The sequence below is a fragment of the Macaca thibetana genome, chromosome 7 (genome assembly GCF_024542745.1).
Source record: "Macaca thibetana thibetana isolate TM-01 chromosome 7, ASM2454274v1, whole genome shotgun sequence".
NCBI lineage: Eukaryota > Metazoa > Chordata > Mammalia > Primates > Cercopithecidae > Macaca > Macaca thibetana.
In genome coordinates this window covers 108,921,748-108,940,388 of record NC_065584.1, presented here as the reverse complement: position 1 = coordinate 108,940,388, position 18,641 = coordinate 108,921,748, and the positions used below count along the sequence as shown (strand labels likewise).

At 47.9% G+C, this 18,641-nt stretch overlaps 1 protein-coding gene and 1 pseudogene across 1 annotated transcript in view; one reads left to right on the top strand and one right to left on the bottom strand.

The window, feature by feature from the left end:
- LOC126958086 (E3 ubiquitin-protein ligase HERC2) overlaps positions 1-4,489 on the bottom strand; it is a 221,225-nt gene extending 216,736 nt beyond the window's left edge. The window contains exons 1-2 of the mRNA XM_050796222.1: positions 4,380-4,489; positions 3,673-3,774 (exon numbers count right to left, since the gene is read on the bottom strand). Of these exons, the coding sequence (XP_050652179.1) occupies positions 3,673-3,744 (72 nt within the window). The 5' untranslated portion in view covers positions 3,745-3,774; positions 4,380-4,489. The remainder of the gene's footprint in view (positions 1-3,672; positions 3,775-4,379) is intronic.
- A 9,582-nt stretch (positions 4,490-14,071) lies between these two features.
- LOC126959257 (C-terminal-binding protein 1-like) lies at positions 14,072-14,936 on the top strand (annotated as a pseudogene).
- Positions 14,937-18,641: the final 3,705 nt, after the last annotated feature.

Below are 18,641 nucleotides of genomic sequence, written 5' to 3'. Positions count from 1 at the left end.
AATGGTCCCAGTTTAGCTACTAATATACTCAACAAACCTTGACGGACCTAAGGGCATTATGCTGAGTAAAGAAAATCATTTCCGAAGGTCACATATCATATGATAATCTCACAATAACAAAATTATAGAGATGGAGAACAGATTAGCAGTTGTCAGGAGTTAGAGATGATGGCAGAAGAGGGGCAGGAGAGAGATCCTGTAGTGATGAAACAGTTCTGCACAGTAATTATGGTAGTAGGTATATTTATAGACACATGATAGAATGGCACGGAACTATGCACACACATTGTACCAATTTCAATTTCTGGGTTTTTATACTGTATTACAGTTACGTAAGATGTAACCACTGGGGCAGTATGCGTAAATATACAATGACCTCTCTACTTTCTTTACAACTTCCTGAGAGTCTATTATTAATTCAAAATAAAAACCTTTAAAAAAATTGCTTCATGCATATCTAATTTCCTGTGCCACTTAAAAATGAACCCAAAAATATAAACTGTAGGAAATTCATCTGAGTGCAGCTTATGCAAGAAGGGGCAGAATAACTCCATTCTGGACCTATGCTCAAAGACATGCCCCTTTACCTTACAACAAAGGACCTATGCTCAAAGACATGCCCCTTTACCTTACAACAAAGCTGGCAAACGGGCATGTGTTTTAAGAATAAAAAGCTTTTAAGGTATCATGCACTGTTTTTTATGGTTCATTTGCTTAAATGACTTTTTGGTTTGCTAAAAAACTACCAATCACATCAGATTAAAAGTACTCTTACTGTAAAAATAAAAAGTGATGTGACTAACACCTCTTAGCTCTGTAATGTATTACTCTTCACGAGAGCAGCGAAGGAAAACATGGTGATTCAATAACTCCAAACAACAAGCAGAAAAGAGTGTTGAACAGGCTGGGCGTGGTGGCTCACGCCTGTAATCCTAGCACTTTGGGAGGCTGAGGCGGGCAGATCACGAGGTCAGGAGATCAAAACCATCCTGGCTAACATGGTGAAACCCCATCTCTACTAAAACTACACAAAATGAGCTGGGCATAGTGGCGGGCGCCTGTAGTCCCAGCTACTCGGGAGGCTAAGGAGGGAGAATGGCGGGAACCCAGGAGGGAGAGCTTGCAGTAAGCCAAATGGCACCACTGCACTCCAGCCTAGGTGACAGAGCGAGACTCCCTCCGTCTCAAAAAAAAAAAAAAAAAAAGTGTGTTGAGTGTTGAACAATTAAATTGTTTATATGTAATAACCAGATATATATGCCTGGCATAAAATGAGCCCTGTGTGAGAGGTTGCTGGATGTAGAGTCCTAGGCCTGACGCATCCAAATAATGTCTATGATCAAGAAGTCGATAAGTGCTCTCTGTAACACATGAGCATTAAAAGTTTTCATACTCCAAAAACTCTTCCTTTCTAAGTTACTAACACTTTCAAGGGCATTTCAAACAAAATTAGCTGTGGAAAACAGATCTGTTAAATCCTATGGCTAAGAAATATCTTCCTACCCCACATATTATTCATTACCAAGGTGTCAATTCCATTTCCAATACAAAAGTCTCAAGTAGTGGAGCCCTTTCCACTCCAGCTGGGAGAGCCATCCTCAACAAGATAAGGGTAAAACCTGTGAGCACAAGGCTTCCATCTGCAATTCTTGTCTGCAGGGAAGCTCCCCAAAGAGGGAAACCATGGCTTATTCCTTATAAAACAACAGCATTCATTTCTTGCATTTAACAAGCAATGCTGGAGGAACATAAAACAAAGGTTAGCAATCACTTTTTTCATGCTACTTAGACCTGTGACACATTTTTCCTCTGGTGCACACTATCCAAAACCTAGTCATTTCCCTTACTCCTAGAAGGAATTCAGACGACTTTCTGGCCAGGTGCAGTGGCTCACGCCTGTAATCCCAGCAATTTGGGAGGCCGAGGCAGGCAGATCACTTTGAGGTCAGGAGACCAGCCGGGCCAACATGGTGAAACCCCGTCTCTACTAAAAATACAAAAATTAGTTGCGCATGCATGGTAGCACACACTTGTAATCCCAGCTACTCGGGAGGCTGAGGTGGGAGAATCACTTGAACTCAGGAGGCGGAAGTTGAAGTGAGCCAAGATTGCACCACTGCACACCAGCCTGGGCAACAGAGTAAGACTGTATCTCAAAAAAAAAAAAAAAAAAAAAGACTTTCTAATCATACTGGAAATGTGTAACAAGGGCCAGGTACTGTATATTACACTTAATAAATCAAAACAACAGGCCCTCTAAGACACAAATGGTGCTTCACTGTATGGTTATCTGCCTAACCCATCACAGGAACTCAATTCAGTATTAAACTAGTTTTAGATCAAGACACTAGAACTCATGTTTAGCAGTTATTAAATTACAATTACTAAGAAAAAAACTTCATTAGGTAAACTCCTTTACTCCAAAAAGTTTCTCAAAATACATAAACACTAATATAAAAACAATTATTAAAACAAGTTTGCCTGAATCTCAGGATTTCGGAAACATGAAAGTACTCATCTCTCACCTCTCCCACCCACTTAAAATGACAAAAACAGACCATTATAGCTAAATCAAAGGAAATGTTTAAAGAGAAACAAACCCGGCCGGGCGCGGTGGCTCAAGCCTGTAATCCCAGCACTTTGGGAGGCCGAGACGGGCGGATCACGAGGTCAGGAGATCGAGACCATCCTGGCTAACACAGTGAAACCCCGTCTCTACTAAAAATACAAAAACTTAGCCGGGCGAGGTGGCAGGCGCCTGTAGTCCCAGCTACTTGGGAGGCTGAGGCAGGAGAATGGCGTGAACCCGGGAGGCGGAGCTTGCAGTGAGCTGAGATCCGGCCACTGCACTCCAGCCTGGGTGACAGAGCGAGACTCCGTCTCAAAAAAAAAAAAAAAAAAAAAAAAAGATGGTTAACCTTAGGGAGGAAGAAAATACACTGACACACAGAAAATATTTCAAACACTTCTTTTTGCTGTTGATAAGGAGTTCCAAAAGTAGTTTTTCCAAGCCATTTCCAAATAAAAGTAGCTTGGGGGTAAACGATTGTCTACTGAAATATTACTGTTATTATTTATTTAATAATGTCCTGAGAAGCTTGCAATTATCTCATTAAATCAAAAAATTAATATCTACGGCCAACATTGTTTCCTCATATTCTTGATGTGAAAATCTGAGCACTCCTCTTAATAAGGAGTTACAAATACAAAACAAACAGCTCAACTGAACTGACTCTTATCTCTCTAGAAACACAAACACAAGACCTCATAAAATGGGTTTCTACAGGCCATAATTACTACAACTTACTTCTCCAATTTTCCCCTCCACAGTTAACTAAACAGCTCAAAAACTATCAGTAACAACAGTCACCATCATATGGTTAGGAATGTGACATTTCTTAACCACTACTAATAAATAGGAAAAAAAATTTTGCCTATGAATAGATCTCAAGTTTCCTGCACTTGCAAGAAACTAATTAAAAGGCAGCCCTGCACAACCTACAAAAAGAGCCATGAAGACTGTTACACTTTAAGTTACAGGAAACAAACCTGCTCCTCTAATTCAGCAAGATACAACTGACTTCCCTTTACATACCCTAAAAAAAAGCCTTACACGAGAAATTTAAACATGGAAGCAGAAATACACTAAGAAAAAGACATGTCAAACCCCACCTGTATATCTGTTTTCAACCATTTGGAGTCAAGGCGAGCCTGGGCAGCCAAACAGAAAGAGTCAGAGGGCATCTTTTCTCCAGTTTCCTCCAGTTCTCAGGCCTGCAAGTAAACATACATGTTGAAGACCTAACTCTTTTTAATAGTTTACAAAGACACTCCCGAAAGGTTTAACGCAGGAAAAAAAAAAGAGAACAGAAAGGGGGAAGAGAAGAGCTGGGGGAGGGGAGTGAAGGGGAGAGAGGGAAAGAGGGAAGAGATGGAGGGGAGGGAGGTGGGGAAGGGAAAGCCTCCTTCCAAGGTAGGCAGGGTGTGCCGAGTTTCTGCACTACGCTGGCGAGACCTTGAGAATGGACGGTCAGAGGAGGCCAAGTCACAATGTCATCCCCCTGCCCTCAAATCCAAAAGGCACACACACTCGACAGGAGGCCCATCGTTTTAAAGACAAATGACAGCAGCATGAATCTGCCGCTTTACCCCACAGCAGGGCGCGTGCGTGAAACAAATTACTCAAAAGGATCGCCTGCAGAAAAACCCACAGCCACCACCACTTAGAGATGGAGAGAGGCCCGAGGCTGCGCCGCGGGCGGTCCGCGCAGGCCCCGGTGCAGCCGCCGCGCCCACGCCCGCCTCCCGGGCTCGGCCGCCGCCAGCCCCGCGCCCGCACCGCCTCCGCCGCCGGCCGCCCCGGTGCCCCAGGCCAGGACCTGACGCGCAGGGCCCGGTCGCCTCGCCCCGCCGGCGCGCGGACGCAGCCTCCCAGGAGCCGCTGGCTCAGCCGGCGCCCGCGATCCCGGCGCCTCTCGCGGCCCGAGGGGCGGGCTGACGCGGGACTGCCGCCCCCCGCGTACGGCCAATCGCAACGAGGCTGCTCCGCGGGCGCAGCCAATGGGGAAGAGGAGCCCTTCGCGTCTCCTCCCGACTCTCCCGCTTCCTGCAATCCCGCTTATCTTCCTACTTGGAGCGCCCCGGCTGCGGCCAGGGCCAACCGCGGGCGCCGGAAGGCGGGATTTCCGCCGGACGCATGCCTGCCCTCACTCCCACGGGAGACTTCCTGGCCCCGAGCGCTCTTAATCTCGGGGCGGCGGGTGGCCGCGCTCACCCTGACTGGAGCTGTCCAGGGCGCTGGTCGAGTGGCGAGACCAGCTCTCCTGGAGATGAGACCGGATCTTCGTGCGGTCGGCTCTCTCCGGCCTGAAGAGCTTCCTCCTATGTGTTCAACTGAATGCAGCAGAAGTCTTGGGCAGATTACATGGAGCAGCTGTGGAAGCACTGCGCAGGGAATCCAAGAAGGAAACAGACCTCCAGCGACCACAAAACAAAAGTGAAGAAACATAAAACAATATAGGCCGGGCATGGTGGCTCACGTCTGTAATTTTCAGCGCTTTGGGACGCCGAAGCGGGAGGATCCCTCGAAGCCAGGAGTTGGAGGACCCCATGTTGCCAGACTGGGTAACATAGCAAGACCCCATCTCTAAAAAAAACAAAAAACTTAACAATTAGCCAGGTGTGGTGGCACACACCTGTGATCCCAGCTGCTCAGGAGGCTGAGACAAGAGAATCGCCTGAGCTGGGAGGTCAATGCTACAGTGAGCTGAGATCATGCCACTGCACTCCAGCCTGGGCGACAGAGTGAGATCCTGCCTGTAAGAACCTGCCGGGTGTGGTGGCTCATGCCTGTAATCCCAGCACTTTGGGAGGTCGAGGCAGGTGGATCATTTGAGGTCAGGAGTTCAAGACCAGCCTGGCCAACATCGTGAGACCCCTTCTCTACTAAAAATACAAAGATTAGCCAGGTGTGGTGGCCCGTGCCTGTAATCGCAGCTACTCGGGAGGCTGAGGCAGAAGAATCGCTTGAAGCTGGGAGGCGGAGGTTACAGTGAGCCGAGATTGCACCCCTGCACTCCAGCCTGGGGACAGAGGCTGCACCACTGCAGCCTTGACTTACCGGCTTCAGGTGGTTCTCGCACCTCAGCCTTGCCAGTAGCTGGGACTGCAGGCACTTGCAACCAAGCCTGGCTAATTTTTGTATTTTTTGTAGAGACAGGGTTTCGCCATGTTGACCAGGCTGGTCTTGAACTCCTGGGCTCAAGTGACCCACCCGCCTCAGTCTCCCAAAATGCTGAGATTACAGGTGTGAGTCACTGCACTCGGCTAATAGTAATGAACTTGAACAGAAGGAAAGACATTATTTTATTGATTATGTTTTATCTACACTTTCTAATTTTTCTGAACATGTAAAGATAAAATTCTATTCTTAAAACTCAATAAGACCTCAGAACAAAAAAATTAGAGTTGGCCGGGCGCGGTGGCTCAAGCCTGTAATCCCAGCACTTTGGGAGGCCGAGACGGGCGGATCACGAGGTCAGGAGATCGAGACCATCCTGGCTAACACGGTGAAACCCCGTCTCTACTAAAAAGTACAAAAAACTAGCCGGGCGAGGTGGCGGGCGCCTGTAGTCCCAGCTACTCGGGAGGCTGAGGCAGGAGAATGGCGTGAACCCGGGAGGCGGAGCTTGCAGTGAGCCGAGATCGCGTCACTGCACTCCAGCCTGGGCGACAGAGCCGAGACTCCGTCTCAAAAAAAAAAAAAAAAAAAAAAAAAAAAAAAATTAGAATATAAGTAGTTAACTTGTACAAATTTGGTTTCTGGAAAAATAATGGAATAGATTTTCTGAGGAAAAAAATCCACCACTTTGGCCGGGCGCAGTGGCTTACACCTGTAATCCCAGCACTTTGGGAGCCCCAGGCAGTGGATAACCTGAGGTCAGGAGTTCTAGACCAGCCTGACCAACATGAAGAAACCCCCATCTCTACTGAAAATACAAAAATTAGCCAGACCTGGTGGCACGCGCCTGTAATCCCAGCTACTCAGGAGGCTGAGGCTGGAGAATCGCTTGAACCCAGGAGGCAGAGGTTGCAGTGAGCTGAGATCGCACCATAGGACTCCAGCCTGGGTGACAAGAGCAAAACTCTGTGTCAAAAAAAAAAAAAAGGAAAAGGATACAAACGTACAACATTAAAATAGTAACCAAAAAAGAGCTGAAGTGGCTGTACTAATATGTAATACACTTTAAATTAAAGCAGGGCTGGGCATGGTAGCTCACGCCTGTAATCCCAGCACTTTTGGAGGTGGAGGCAGAGAGGCCAGAAGTTTGAGATCAGCCTGAGCAACATGGCATAATCCCATCTCTACAAAAAATACAAAAATTAGGCAGGCATGGTGGTGCCCATCTGTGTTCCCAGCTATTTGGGAGGCTGAGGTGGGAGGATCATGTGAACTGGGAGGTTGAGGCTGCAGTGAGCTAAGAGATTGGGCCCCTGCACTCTACCCTGGGCATCAGAGTGAGACCCTGTCTGAAAATTTAAAAAAAATAAAAAATGAGATTGAGAGACAAAAAAGGACATCTTTTTTTTTTTTTTTTTTTTTTTTAGATGGAGTTTCGCTATCGTTGCCCAGGCTGGAGTGCAATTGTGCAATCTTGGCTCACTGCAACCTCCGCCTCCCCGGTTCAAGTGATTCTCCTGCCTCAGCCTCCCAAGTAGCTGGCACTACATGTGCCTGCCATCACGCCTGGCTAATTTTTGTATTTTGGTACAGATGGGGTTTCACCACGTTGGCCAGGCTGGTCTCGAACTCCTGACCTCAGGTGATCCACCAGCCTTGGCCTCCCAAAGTGCTGGGATTACAGATGTGAGCCACCGCAAGAAACCCTCATTTTGCTGGGTCAAGGCCGGGCGCGGTGGCTCAAGCCTGTAATCCCAGCACTTTGTGAGATCACAAGGTCACCGCACCAGCTGAAACCCTCGGAGCTTGCAGTGAGCCGAGATCGCGCCACTTTCCGTCTCAAAAAAAAATAAATAAATAAATAAATAAAATAAATAAATAAATAAATAAAATAAAAAAGGCTGGGTCACGCATCATGGCTCATGCCTGTAATCCCAGCACTTTGACAGACCTACACGGACGGATCACCTGAGGTCAGGAGTTCGAGACCAGGCTGACCAATGTGGTGAAACCCCATCTCTACCAAAAATACAAAAATTAGCCAGGCTTGGTGGCACGCACCTGTAATCCCAGCTACTCAGGAGGCTGAGACAGGAGAATTGCTTGAATCCAGGAGGCGGAGGTTGCAGTGAGCCAAGATCATGCTACCGCACTGCAGCCTGGGTGGCAGACTGAGATACCATCTCAAAAAATAAATAAATAAAGCCTGGCTGCCAGATGTGGTGCAGAGGCCTAGTTTGTTGACTCCTGTACTTAAGATGTAAAACTCTAAAAAACAGTGAGGCGCAGGAGCAGCAAAATTGGTCCCTGAGCACTGTCTTTATAATAACATGTTACACTGTGGTTTTTTTGTTTTGTTTTTTCTTTGTTTCTTTGTTTTTTTGTTTTGTTTTTTCTTTGTTTCTTTGTTTGAGGCGGAGTTTTGCTCTTGTTGCCCAGGCTGGAGTGCGATGACGTGATCTCAGCTCACAACAACATCAGCCTTCCAGATTCAATCCATTCTCCTGCCTCAGCCTCCCAAGTAGCTGGGATTTCAGTCATGCAACACCACACCCAGCTAATTTTGCACTTTTAGTAGGGACGGTGTTTCTCCATGTTGGTCGGGCTGGTCTCGAACTCCTGACCTCAAGTGATCTACCTGCCTCAGCCTCCCAAAGTGCTGGGATTACAGGTGTGAGCCACCGCACCTGGCCTTTTTTTTTTTTTTTTTTTTTTTTTTTTCCAGACAGAGTCTGACTCCTTCACCCAGGCTGGAGTGCAGTGGCACTATCTCAGTTCACTGTAACCTCTGCCTCTCCAGGCTCAGGAAATTCTCCTGCCTCAGCCTTCCTAGTAGCTGGGATTACTGGCATGCACCATGATATCCGACTAATTTTTGTATTTTTAGTAGAGATGGGGTTTCACCATGTTGGCCAGGCTGGTCTCAAATTCCTGACCTCAATTGATCTGCCCTCCTCGGCCTCCCAAAGTGCTGGGATTATAGGCCTGACCCACCACATATGACCCTGTGTGTTTTATGTACGTTTCTATATGTGTTATATTTCACAATAAACTAAATATTAAAACAAAGAATAACTGATAGCTCTGCACAATCAAAGGCATTTAAATTTCACCCTCACAAATAATTTTTTTTTTTTTGAGACGGGGTCACACTCTGTTACCTAGGCTGAAGTGCAGTGGCACCACCTTGGTTCACTGCAGCCTTGACCTCCCAGGCCCAGGCGATCCTTCTACCTCAGTCTCGCGAGTAGCTGGGACTCTAGGCACACTCCACCACACACCCGCCTCATTTTTGTATTTTTGGTAAAGATGGGGTTTCATCTTGTTGACCAGGCTGGTCTCGAACTCCTGGGATCAAGGAATCCACCAACCTTGGCTTTCCAAAGTGCTGATATTACAGGTGTGAGCCACTGCACCTGGCCAAGAATTGTTTCTTCTCCTTACCTAGGTAGAGACTTCTGCAGAAATGCTGGGAGATCTTTGGAGAGGGAAGATATTTCAAATAAAAAGTTTAATACTTGGCCGGGCATGGTGGCTTAAGCCTGTAATCCCAGCACTTTGGGAGGCTGAGGCGGGCAGACCACGAAGTCAGGAGATCGATACCATCCTAGCTAACACGGTGAACCCCATCTCTACTAAAGAAATACAAAAAATTAGCCAGGCATCGTGGCGGGCACCTGTAGTCGCAGCTACTCGGGAGGCTGAGGCAGGAAAATGGCGTGAACCTGGGAGGCGGAGCTTGCGCTAAGCTAACATCATGCCACTGCACTCCGGCCTGGGTGACTGAGCAAGACTCCGTCTCAAAAAAAAAAAAAAAAAAAAAAAAATTAATACTTTGGGAGGCCAACGCGGGTGGATCACGAGGTCAGGAGTTCAAGACCAGCCTGGCCAAGATGGTGAAACCCCGTCTCTACCAAAAATACAAAAATTAGCCAGGCATGGTGGCAGGTACCTGTAATCCCAGCTACTCAGGAGGCTAAGGCAGAACTGCTTGAACCCGGGCGGCAGAGGTTGCCGTGAGCCAAGATAGCACCACTGCACTCCAGCCTTGGCAATAAGAGTCAGACTCCATATAAAAAAAAAAAAAAAAAAATTGGCCGGGCGCGGTGGCTCAAGCGTGTAATCCCAGCACTTTGGGAGGCTGAGACAGGCGGATCATGAGGTCAGGAGATCGAGACCATCCTGGCTAACACGGTGAAACCCCATCTCTACTAAAAAATACAAAAAAACTAGCCAGGCGAAGTGGCGGGCGCCTGTGGTCCCAGCTACTCGGGAGGCTGAGGCAGGAGAATGGCGTAAACCCGGGAGGCGGAGCTTGCAGTGAGCTGAGATCCGGCCACTGCACTCCAGCCTGGGCGACAGAGCCAGACTCAGTCTCAAAAAAAAAAAAAAAAAAAATTAATTGATCTAGTTCTAAACCTCATTTTGAATCCACCCATATTACTCTGAAATACATTGATCTTTCCTGTGGCTAAAACCTTAAAGATTAGCCAGTAACTCCCATTGCACTTGAAGAAATCCAATCTCCTGGCTGTGGCCCCTCATTAGGCTGCTGTTGGCCGACCTCGGTGCCTCTAGTTTGTGTACAACGCATATGTCAACTTACAATAAATCATACAAGGCTTTTTTAGCTCTAAAAGGCTATTATTCACTAGTTGCTGTGTGAATCAGTATTTCTGGGTGTAATTAGAAATTATCAGAGTTGATGCCCAAGACTCATCTCAACCAGCACGGGGGAGGCATCTGCTCCTTTTATGGTCAGTGACTCTGGGCCTCCTTCTGCTGGGCTCAGTCCTGAGATGGGTCTGACTCAGCTCAGAGCTGTGCACCCCTAGTCCTCCTCTCAGCTCAGAGCTGTGCACCCCTCGTCCTCCTCCCCAACTTGCTTGAGTGCTCTTTAGGATGGGGCTGAACACGGCCTTCTCGAAACCACTTGGCTCCACCACAGGCCCTGAGAACTGATTGGGTCACTCTGGTGGGCTCCCCAGCCCTAGCCAAGAAGGGTTTCTCTAGGGAGACTGCCCCTAACTCATGAGACCTGGAGCCCCAAAGATCCTGACCAGGGGGCTGCCTCCTCCAGGGAGGGGCCACTCGCCCCCACCCAGCTCCCTTCACAGAGACCCATCCGACAGAGCTGAGGAAAACCATGCCGCATAAATGAATAAATAAATAAATAACGATGCCGGGTACCTGTGGATTCTGTAATTCCTGAAAGAAGGCAGAGTGGCTGGCTCACAGCAAGCGCAATAGCAGGTACTGCTCCCTGGCCAGGCTGTGCTCTGTCTCCTGGTTGGGAGCCCTAGGGGACAAGAAAAGCCAGAGGAGACCAGCTCGCCCAGAAGGCACCTCTCCACCCCTTCCCCAGAGTTTCTGGGACACGAAGCCCACCTGAGGGACATGTGCCTCCTTGGGAGTTGTACCAGGCCTCCTTCCTGATCTGGCCATGCAGTGGTTTTCAGTGCCAGAAATAGATGAATAAAATAGGCCCTTTATTGGATGTCGTTCAGGAACACGCACACTTCTTTGGATCTCTCCAGCATTTTATCTCTATTTAAAGTTAAATGCTGTGTTATACCGAGTATTGGAAAAGATGTAGAAGTACAAGAACTGTCAAGCTGGCAGTAGCATAAAGTTGTATAAGCACATTGGAAACCTGTTTGGCAGTTTCTACTAAAGCTAAATATATGCCAACCTTCAGAAATTCCATCCTAAGCATGTACACAAGAGAAATGAATGCAAATGTCCACAAAAAGACTTATATAAGAATGCTCATTGCCATTTTTATTCATAAGAGCCCCAAATGAAAACCACCGAAATGTCCAACAGGAGAGTGAATAAATGGTGATACATTCACATCATGGAATACTACACAGCCAAAAAAGAAAAACGAAGGGGCAGGAACATTCCACGACATGGGTGAACAGAGGGAGCCAGGTACGAGAGACACTGCACCATCCCACTGAGATGAAGCGCAGGAAGCAGAACTGATGACAATTGAAGTCTGAAGAGTAGTTTCCTTTGTGGGAAAGTGTAGATCAGGAAGGAGCCTTCTGGGGTACTAGAAATCTGCTGTATCTTGGTTGGGTGCAATGGCTCACGCTGGTAATCCCAGCACTTCGGGAGGCCTAGGTGAGAGAGTCGCTTGAGCCCAGGAGTTAGAGACCAGCTTGGGCAACATAGCGAGATCCCATCTCTACAAAAAATTAAAAATTAGCATGGCACGCTGGTGTGCGCCTGTAGTCTCAGCTACTCAGGAGGCTGAGGCAGGAGGATCGCTTGAGCTCAAGAGTTTGAGAATGCAGTGAGCTATGATTGTGCCAGCGCACTCCAGCCTATAATTTCCGTGACTGAGCAAGACCAGTCGCAAAAGGAAAAAAGAAAAAGAAAAAAAGAAAAAAAGAAAAAAAAAAAGAAAGTAAGGGAAAGGAAAGGAAGAGAAGAAAGGAAAAGAAAAGAAAAGAGAAAAGAAAAGGAAGGCTGAGCACGGTGTTTCACATCCATAATCACAGCACTTTGGCAGGCCAAGATAGGTGAATCACTTGAGGCTGGGAGTTTGAGGCCAGCCTGGACAACATAACAAAACCAAAAATACAAAAATTAACCAGGCATGTTGGAACATGCCTGTAATCCCAGCTACTCAGGAGGCTGAGGCATGAAAATCCCTTGAACTCGGCAGGTGGAGGTTGCAGTGAGCCGAGATCGCGTCACTGCACTCCAGCCTGGGTGACAGAGTAAGACTCTGTCTCAAAAAAAAGAAAAAAAAAATTCCATTAGTAAACATAGAATGATTGAATTATAAAAATCACCATTTTGGGCTGGGCACAGTGGCTCACGCCTGTAATCCTGGTATGACATTGTGAGGCTGAGGAGGGCAGATCATGAGGTCAGGAGATCGAGGCCATCTTGGCCAACATGGTGAAGCCCTGTCTCTACTCAAAATACAAAAATTAGCTGTGGTGGTGGTGCATGCCTTTAATCCCAGATACTCAGGAGGCTAAAACAGGAGAATCAATTGAACCCAGGAGGCAGAGGTTGCAGTGAGCCAAGATCGTGCCACTGCACTCCAGCCTGGCAACAGAGTGAAACTCCATCTCAGAAAAAAAAAAAAAAAAAAAAAAAAAAAAATCACCATTTTGTGGTATTTAATTAATTTATTGAGGCAAAGATGGTAATGGATGAAACTACTGTATTAGATGAGAGGATGACGGGGATGTTTGCAGTGAAGGAGTCAGTTTCTCACCACCTGAATTATTTGAACTTAGCACCACTAAAAGTGGAGCAATCAGGTACAGACTGCCTGCAGACCTGATGCAATAGAAATCACTGACACCATCTAGTTCGTTTTTTTGTTTTTGTTTTTATTTTATTTTATTTTATTTTATTTTTTTTTTTTTGACGCAGAGTCTCACTGTGTCACTGAGGCTAGAGTGCAGTGGCATGATATCGGCTCACTGCAATCTCCACCCCCCTGGTTTAAGTGCCTCAGCCTTCTGAGCAGCTGGGATTACAAGAATCTGCCACAACACCTGGCTAATTTTTATACTTTTAGTAGAGACAGGGTTTCACCATGTTGGCCAGGCTGGTCTCGAACTCCTGACCTCTAGTGATCCGCCTGCCTCGGCCTCCCAAATTTCTGGGATTACAGGTGTAAGCCACCATGCCCAGTCTATTCCATATTTTAAATATTAAAAAGTAGAACCTGGCCAGGTGTGGTGGCTCACACCTGTAGTCCTAGCACTTTGGGAGGCTGAAGTAGGAGGTTCGCTTGAGCCCGGGAGTTCAAGACCAGCCTGGGCAACAGAGCAAGACTCCATAGTGGGGGGAAAAAAAAAGAATTAGTACTTTTGTCTAGGATGTTGTTCAGAAGAGTTAGAATAGCAGGTCTGAGACTACTGTCCTTAGAGAGGGCTGCTTGCAAATTTGGCATCTAGAAACTTGGGTTTAGAGAGGGCTATCACCATTCCCTACCTAATAAGAGTGGCTCACTGTGCCTAAACTGTTTGTACAAACAACATAGTTTATGTTGCTTTCTTTTATTTTATTTATTTATTGAGACAGAGTCTCCTTCTGTCACCCAGGCTGGAGTGCAGTGGCGTGAATTCTGCTCACTGCAACCTCTGCCTCCCAGGTTCAAGCGATTCTCCTGCCACAGCCTCCTAAGTAGCTGAGATTACAGGCATACACCACCACACACAGCTAAATGTTGTATTTTTAGTAGAGATGGGGTTTCACCATGTTGGCCAGGCTGATGTCAAACTCCTGACCTCAAGTGATCCACCCGCCTTGGCCTCCCAAAGTGCTGGGATTACAGGCCTGAACCACTGCGCCTGGCTGCGCTTTCCTTCAGAATGCTGCTGTCCTTTGGGGTGAGACAAGGGGCCTTCCTGGTGAACACGGCCCGGGGCGGCCTGGCGGACGAGAAGGCGTTGGCCCAGCGCGGCCCTGGACGTGCAGGAGCCAGAACCCTTCAGCTTTAGCCAGGCCCCCCAGGATGCGGCCAGTCTCTTCTGCACCCCCCACGCTGCGTGGTACAGCCAGCAGGCATCCACCGAGATGCGCGAGGCGGGGCCGGGAGATCCGCAGAGCCGTCCCGGGCCGGATCCCAGACGGCCTGAAGAACCGTGTCAACAAGGACCATCTGGCGGCCGCCACCCACTGGGCCGGCAGGGACCCCGCGTGGTGCCCCTGAGCTCAACCGGGCCGCCTACAGGTGCCCTCCGGGCGCGGTGGGCGTGGCTCCCACTGGCAACGCCCCACTGGCGTCCCAGCTGCTGCGGAAGGTGCGTCTCCAGCGCCGCGTCCCTGTCCCACGCCTGCCCCCGTGGCCCGCCCGCCCCACGCCCCTTCTCCTGGCCAAACCGTGGAGCCCGAGGTGGACAGAGGCCACGCCAGAGACCAGCTGTAGCTCCCGCGCCTGGGCGGAGGGCCCGGAAACCCTCGGACCAGAGTATGTGGAGGAGGCGCCTCCGTGGCGGCCCTGGCACTGCGGAGACTGGTCTGGGCTGTCAGGAGGAGGCAGGGGGCAGCGCTGGGCCTCGTGTGGGTTGTCGTCCGTCCTGTGGGCGCTCTGCCCTGTGTCCTTTGCGTTCCTCATTAAGCAGAAGTCAGTAGTTATTCTGCCATGAACCTTTTTGTCTGTGTAGTTTTTAGAACATTGCAAAGGATCTGTTTGCTTAGCTGTCAACAAAAAGAAAACCTGAAGCAGCATTCGGAAGTCAATTTGAGGGTTTTTTTAGTTGTGGTTTGTTTGTTTGTTTATGTTTTTTATGTTGGAACGTGCCCCGGAATGAGGCAGTTGGCAAACTTCTCAGGACAATGAATCCTTCCTGTTTTTCTTTTTTTTTTTTTTTTTTTTGAGACGGAGTCTCGCTCTGTCGCCCAGGCTGGAGTGCAGTGGCCGGATCTCGGCTCACTGCAAGCTCCGCCTCCCGGGTTCACGCCGTTCTCCTGCCTCAGCCTCCCGAGTAGCTGGGACTACAGGCGCCCACAACCGCGCCCGGCTAATTTTTTGTATTTTTAGTAGAGACGGGGTTTCACCGTGGTCTCGATCTCCTGACCTTGTGATCCGCCCGCCTCGGCCTCCCAAAGTGCTGGGATTACAGGCGTGAGCCACCGCGCCCGGCCCCTGTTTTTCTTTTTATGCCACACAGTGCATTCTTTTTTCTACATGCTTATTTTTAGAATAATTTAGAAAAACAAAATGAAGGCTGTTTTTCCTAATTTTGGCATGAATCCCCCGCCTTGTACCAAATGAAGACGGCATCACGAAGCAGCTCCAAGAGGAAAAGCTTGGGCATGCCCAGCATGCCCGCTGCCCATCGACGTCTGTCCTGGGGACATGGAGGGTGCCCAGCGTCCCAGCCCGCACCAGTGCCGTCCTACTGATGGGGTAGGCTAGCAATATTTTGGTTAAAATCATGTTTGTCACTGTAACCATTTGTATGAATTAAAAAAATAAAAATCCCGGAAAAAGAGAAAAAAAAGAGAGAGAGAGACAGTGAGGCTACTGAGCAGAGTGGCCTGAGGCAGTGGCCTCAGAGAACCGCCTGCAGCCCTCTTAAGAGCGCGGCTTGGCCACTGCAATACAGGACACAGCCAACTGGGTGGGCTGGGCCCTGGGCCAAGCTGATGCTGAGACAATGGAACTTGCACCAGAGATCCAGAACCCTGGAAGGAGTGGACCCCTCAGCCAACACCAGCGTGAAGGGCTGAGTAGGCACAAGAGAAGACTCTCATGGTGTGGCCAGAGTGAGCCGGCGGACCCGGACTCAGGCCCCCGTGCCGCTCTGCCTCTGCCATCCTCATTCCGGACTAAATCCATATTGAGCTCCTGGTGTGTGAGGTCTTACTATTTCACAGAGTAGACAGACAAAAGCAGTCCACTGTTGGCCGAGCGCGGTGGCTCATGCCTGTAATCCCAGCACATTGGTAGGCTGAGGCAGGCAGATCACCTGAGGTCAGGAGTTCGAGACTAGCCTGGCCAATATGGCAAAATCCTGTCCCTCTAAAAAGATAAAAATTAGCTGGGTGAGGTGGTGGGTGCCTGTAATCCCAGCCTACTCAGGAGGCTGAGGTGGGAGAATCACTTGAACCTGGGAGGCGGAAGTTGCGATGAGCCAAGAAGGCGCCACTGCACTCCAGTCTAGGCCACAAGAGTGAGACTCTATCTCAAAACAAAAAACAACAACAAAAATTCCACTGTCAAGATGGCAGCGTGACCACATGCTACGTCTCTTTCTTCTATAGAACATCATTAGACATGGCCGGGCGCGGTGGCTCAAGCCTGTAATCCCAGCACTTTGGGAGGCCGAGACGGGCGGATCACGAGGTCAGGAGTTCGAGACCATCCTGGCTAACACGGTGAAACCCCGTCTCTACTAAAAAATACGAAAAACTAGCCGGGCGAGGTGGCGGGCGCCTGTAGTCCCGGCTACCCGGGAGGCTGAGGCAGGAGAATGGCGTAAAAACCCGGGAGGCGGAGCTTGCAGTGAGCTGAGATCCGGCCACTGCACTCCAGCCTGGGCGACACAGCGAGACTCCGTCTCAAAAAAAAAAAAAAAAAAAGAACATCATTAGACATAGTACAAAAAAAAACAGAAGGCAGAGCATGCAGTGAGCCAAGATTGCACCACTGCACTCCAGCACTCCAGCCTGGGCGACAGAGCGAGACTGCTTTAAAAAAAGAAAAAAACACCTAACTAGACATCACCAGAAAAAAAACTTAACACTCCACTTCCTCTTGTGAATGTAAGTACAAAATTACCAAATGAACTATGAGCAAGCCCATCTCAACCACATATAAAATGATATTAATCATATATCACAACAAAGTTGATTTAATTCCAGAAATGCAATGTTAAATCATTCAAAAGCCAAACACTATTAAGTTACCTTATCAGCATAAAAAGACAAGAAAAAAATTGCTCAATCACAAAAGAAAAAAGCAATTGACAAAATTCAGTGCCTATTCATAAATCTTAAAACCTATCTAACAGAGAGGAAGCAACATGCCCAGTTACACACCACGGCAGCTCAGAGTAGTGACATAACTTACTTGCAGCCAAAAGATGAAAATTGCAAACTGGGCACATTAGCTCATGCCTCTAATCCCAGCACTTTGGGAGGCAGAGGAGGGCAGATCACGAGGTCTGGAGTTTGAGAAAATCCTGGCCAACATGGTGAAACCTGGTCTCTACTAAAACTACAAAAAAATGAGCCGGGCGTGGTGGCACGCACCTGTAATCTCCTCTACTTGGGAGGCTGAGGCAGAAGAATCGCTTGAACCACAGGGGCGGAGGTTGTTACAGTGAACCAAGATGGCATCACTGCACTCCAGCCTGGCAACAGAGCAAGAATGAGTTTTAAAAAAACAAAACAAAACAAAACAGATGAAAATTGAATTGCAGTATACTCTTAAAATTTTTGAGAAATCTATGTTTTTCAGCTAAAAAGAGACAGACTCAGCCTTTTGACCTTTCCTCTTTCCCTCCCTGGAAGGCAATCCAAGGCCTGGAAAAACAGCAGCCACATTGTAACTACAAGAATAAAAACATGATTGGCCGGGCGCGGTGGTTCAAGCCTGTAATCCCAGCACTTTGGGAGGCCGAGACGGGCGGATCACGAGGTCAGGAGATCGAGACCATCCTGGCTAACATGGTGAAATCCCGTCTCTACTAAAAATACAAAAAACTAGCTGGGCGAGGTGGTGGGCACCTGTAGTCCCAGCTACTTGGGAGGCTGAGGCAGGAGAATGGCGTAAACCCGGGAGGCGGAGCTTGCAGTGAGCTGAGATCCGGCCACTGCACTCCAGCCCAGGCGACAGAGCAAGACTCTGTCTCAAAAATAAATACATAAATAAATAAATAAAAACATGACTAAGGAAGTATTAGGAAACTGTAAAGAACCCTGGACTACCTTCCTCTGCACATTTTAAGTGACAAACATGAAATCTGTATTTCTTTAAGTCACTGAACCAGATTTATTTTTTCTATGACTACATGTAGCCCTAAACGATGTATTAAATACTAAAATACATACTGAAATACTAAAATTTTGGTCTTGAACTCCTGACCTCAGGTGATCCACCTGCCTCAGCCTCTGAAAGTGCTGGGATTACTGGCATGATCCACCACACCCGGCTCAAAAGCTTTGTGTTTTTAAACATATTAGATATGTTTCTTGGTTTTTTGTTTAAAAAAAAATAATAATAATAATATAGGAGGAAAAGAAAAATCATTGTGATTATTTTATCTTATTGGAATGTTGGATAATATAGTCTGCTTCATTAATCATCAAGAACACTGTAAATTTTCCATTTTCGTTGGATTTGTACCTCAATTAAGGTGATAAAGTTTTAAAGTTTTTAAAGTGAAAGCCAGCACCACCCCTCTCCTGGAGTGGGTGGGAACAGCAGTCGCATAGGCAGCCTTCCATGTGACATCACAGGTCCTTCATGACACGT